Raw genomic sequence first — 3,702 nt, forward strand, 5'->3', positions numbered from 1 at the left:
ATATTTGACACTTTATATAAAATTTCATTTTACTTATGTGATGATAATAGTTTACCGGTAAAGTTATTTTAAAAATTAATGTGGTAGTAATTGATTCCCATTATCAAAATAATGTTTTTTTTTTTGGGTGATGAATATATTTTTATAGTTTTTTTAGCAATGTGCTGGTAACCAATAATCACTGTGAAATTAATTTTTATGTTTTTAATGATGTGGTGGTAAATACCACTATCGAATTTTTTTTTGTTTGTTTAGTAAACCAATGAATTTAGATTAGGTTCCGTTAGTTATTAGATCCACCATTAACCATACAGTAAAAGTGAACATCACACAGACTAAAAAAAGATAAATAGTAGTAAAATTAAACAGTACATATAATCAATATGATTAAAAGGACAAAGACAATTTTATTAATTTTTTGAATTATAGGAACAAACAAATTACACAGCACTGAGAACACACACTGCCATACCTGAGAGAGAAACCATTGGTCAATCTCCTCAAGTAGGAAAAAATAAATAAAAACAAAAAACAAAACTATTGATTTGATTAAATGTAGTTAATATTGTTTACTTGCAAAAATAAATGGCTTTTAACGACATATGTCGTTAGTTAAACTCTCTTAATCAATATATAATCAACTGCAAGCGAGCATTATCTTATTATCAGCCTTCTTGGCCATGACGATGTTCTTCCAGTGAGTAGCAATGTCCCTCTTAATCTGATCTTCGCTCTTCTTCGTCGCCGCAGCAGCGCCGTTGGCCTCGTCGCTTTTGCCGTTCCTGGCCGGAAGCTTGTCGAGCTCTTGCAGCACCTTGCTGATGTCAATGACGAGGCGCTCGGCGAGGGTGCGCGAGAAGTCTTCCCTTATCACAACACGAAGCAAGCTCACGTGGCGAGCGTCAGCCGGCATTGTGTAGGCCGGAACGATCCACCCGAAGCGGCGGAGCAGCTCCGAGACCTCGAACTCGTCGTGGCGGCTCCTGTCCTTGAGAGAGAACGCCACCACCGGAACACCCATATCCTTTGACAGAATCTCGAACCGACCTGTTTTCTCAAGTCCTTCCTTCAACACCATTGCGTTTTTGTGACAATTTTCCATGATGTTACGGTACCCCTATATATATATGAAATAAAATCCAAATCAAATCCATGTAAAGTCATATATTAATAAAATGCACTTTAATGATATTTGTAAGTAGCTGGGGTCTCACCTCAAAGCCCAATCGGATCAGTTGATAATATTGAGCAATAATTTGACTGGAACCTGTCAAAGGTAAGTATATGATACAACACATGAGTAAAACTAATTGATTAACAATGGAAATAAAGAAAAATATATAAAGTTTTTTATAATTACCTTTGGAGAAATTGAGAGTGAAAGTGGGTTGGTCAGCACCAAGATAGTTGATGTGAAAGATAAGCTCTTCAGGCAAGTCCTCCTGGCTCCTCCAGACGACCCACCCAACGCCGGCGTACACAAGCCCATACTTGTGCCCACTCACGTTGATACTCTTCACCAATGGAAGCCTGAAATCCCATTCCAATTCTGGGTAAAGGAATGGTGCGATGAACCCACCACTAGCAGCGTCCACATGGATTGGGGTGTCCCAGCTGCATATGCACAAAATATGTAATCAATAAATTAATCCAATTAATGATTTTAGATTAAAACATATAATTAGTGAAAACTTATTGAACTGATGATATAACCAACGTACCCAGTTTGGTTGTTCTTTTCAACCAAGAGATCGTTCAAGAGCTTGACATCTTCGAATTCACCGTTATAGGTTGAACCCAAAATAGCAGCAACACAGATGGTGTTTTCATCGACCATTTCCACAGCCTTGACTGGGTCCATTACGTAGTACCCTTCTCTCACCTTCACTTCCTTAAGCTCCACTTCAAAGTACCGTGCAAACTTCTCCCAGCAAACCTATAAAAAAAATACAATATTATATAATTATAATTTGACTTGATATATATATATATATATGGAGTTAAAATTAATTAATGAATAAATATATACCTGGACATTGGCACCAGTGACAATGTTGGGTTTGTCATAAGGTTTACCCTCAGCTTTGCGCTTGTTTTGCCACTTTCTCTTAAAGGCAAGGCCAGCAAGCATTATAGCCTCGGACGACCCAACTGTTCCCACTCCCACTGCGGCCTCATTTTCATCCAATGGCGCATTGAATAGATGTGCTATCATGTTCACGCAACGATTCTACACATATAAAAATCAAATTTAATATATATAAAAAGGTGGAAAAAAGGAAAGCATTTTTTTTAACCATGGTTTTTCATAGTGGTTTTGGTCAATGCCGCGTGGTATATGTAGTTTATTTTGGTAAAAGGAAACCACAGCATCCCAAGTGCTTGATTTTCGAAAACATTATTAAAAAGAAGGAAAATAAATAATGTATACCTGAAGCTCAGTGGTGACAGGGTACTCATCCATGTCGACATAGTTCTTGTTCATGGAGTCCATAACGAGCTTGTCGCACTCAGGCTCCATCCACGTGGTCACAAACGACGCCAAATTCAGCCTTGGCTTCCCATCGAGCATTAACTCGTCGTTGATCATCTGGTACGCCACCTCCTTCGGCGTTGAATTTTCCGGAATCTCATACCTGCACCACCGCACACACATAATTAATATTATTATTATTAGTATAATTATAACACATATATAAAACACAGTTTACATAAATAATAAACTGTTCTTACTTAGCAGCTGAGTCTCGGACGTAGCGAGACGCGAAGGTGGAGTGGATGGAGTCATTGGATTCGGAAAAAACTCTGGACAAAACCATGTTTATTGTTTTGGTGTGTGTTAATCAGAGATGGTGTTTCTGATAATGGGGGAGAGATTGGTTGGAATAGAACGGTTTGTGTGATTGTACTAATGAGCGTTTGAGCTTAATTGCTTTGAGTTGTGGTTTTGATGAGTCTTTATTGGGTTTGTATTTATAGTGGTTTATTTTTTGTTGCATACCAACGAAGGAGACTACGAAGCACCTTTTTTAAAAGGGTGTACTTTTCGGAGAAAAAAGAACGAAATAATTTGACCAAAGAAAAGTTGAATAAAAAGTCGTAATGGGAATTAAGATCATATGGACCACGTGAACTAAGATATCAATTTTTGATTACTTGTTCACATTTTTGGTGATTAACCACAACACCAATTAAAGTAGATGGCTGAACAAGAATAAAAATAAAACAATGCACAGAAAAGTAAATCAACACAATAGCTTACGTGGTTCGATCTAACGTAATTCGATCTAGAGCATTAACACTCTAGTCTACTCCACGGTGACACAGCCAAAACAGGCTTCAAAATGTATTGAGGAGAAGCAAGGCACAATAATTAAGATTCACTCCTTACAATGTTCAAGTTCCAAAACTAAGTAACAAAGAATTAAAGAACAATATACAAGAACTCTCTTTTTCTCTAAACTGAAAACCAAAACAGAAGAAAAACTCTTAACCAGAAAGTTGGACTGAACTGGAATATATAGCCGAATAAGGAGAAACCAAAACCTTGATAACTGACTTAACTAACTAATTGAAGCCTTTAACATATAGAGTGAGCTGAGTTGGACAAAAAACTTAAGTGATATGAACCAACATCCACAAATCCACCTTTGGTTTATAATGACTTGAGTTTTAAAAATGATGATAAAACACAGCTTATGG

The 3,702-nt window shown here is 37.1% G+C and overlaps 1 protein-coding gene across 1 annotated transcript; it reads right to left on the minus strand.

Annotated features, from left to right (window-relative positions):
- Positions 1-384: 384 nt before the first annotated feature.
- On the minus strand, positions 385-2,954 carry LOC133824302 (glutamate decarboxylase 4-like). The gene is made up of 7 exons (XM_062257182.1): positions 2,734-2,954; positions 2,432-2,636; positions 2,030-2,230; positions 1,722-1,936; positions 1,361-1,614; positions 1,215-1,267; positions 385-1,117 (listed from the first exon to the last, which is right to left on the minus strand). Exons 1-7 carry the CDS (start codon positions 2,817-2,819, stop codon positions 638-640), a joined length of 1,494 nt encoding a protein of 497 aa, XP_062113166.1. The 5' UTR covers positions 2,820-2,954; the 3' UTR covers positions 385-637.
- Positions 2,955-3,702: the final 748 nt, after the last annotated feature.

The sequence above is a fragment of the Humulus lupulus genome, chromosome 3 (assembly GCF_963169125.1).
Source record: "Humulus lupulus chromosome 3, drHumLupu1.1, whole genome shotgun sequence".
In the NCBI taxonomy this organism is placed as follows: Eukaryota; Viridiplantae; Streptophyta; class Magnoliopsida; order Rosales; family Cannabaceae; genus Humulus; species Humulus lupulus.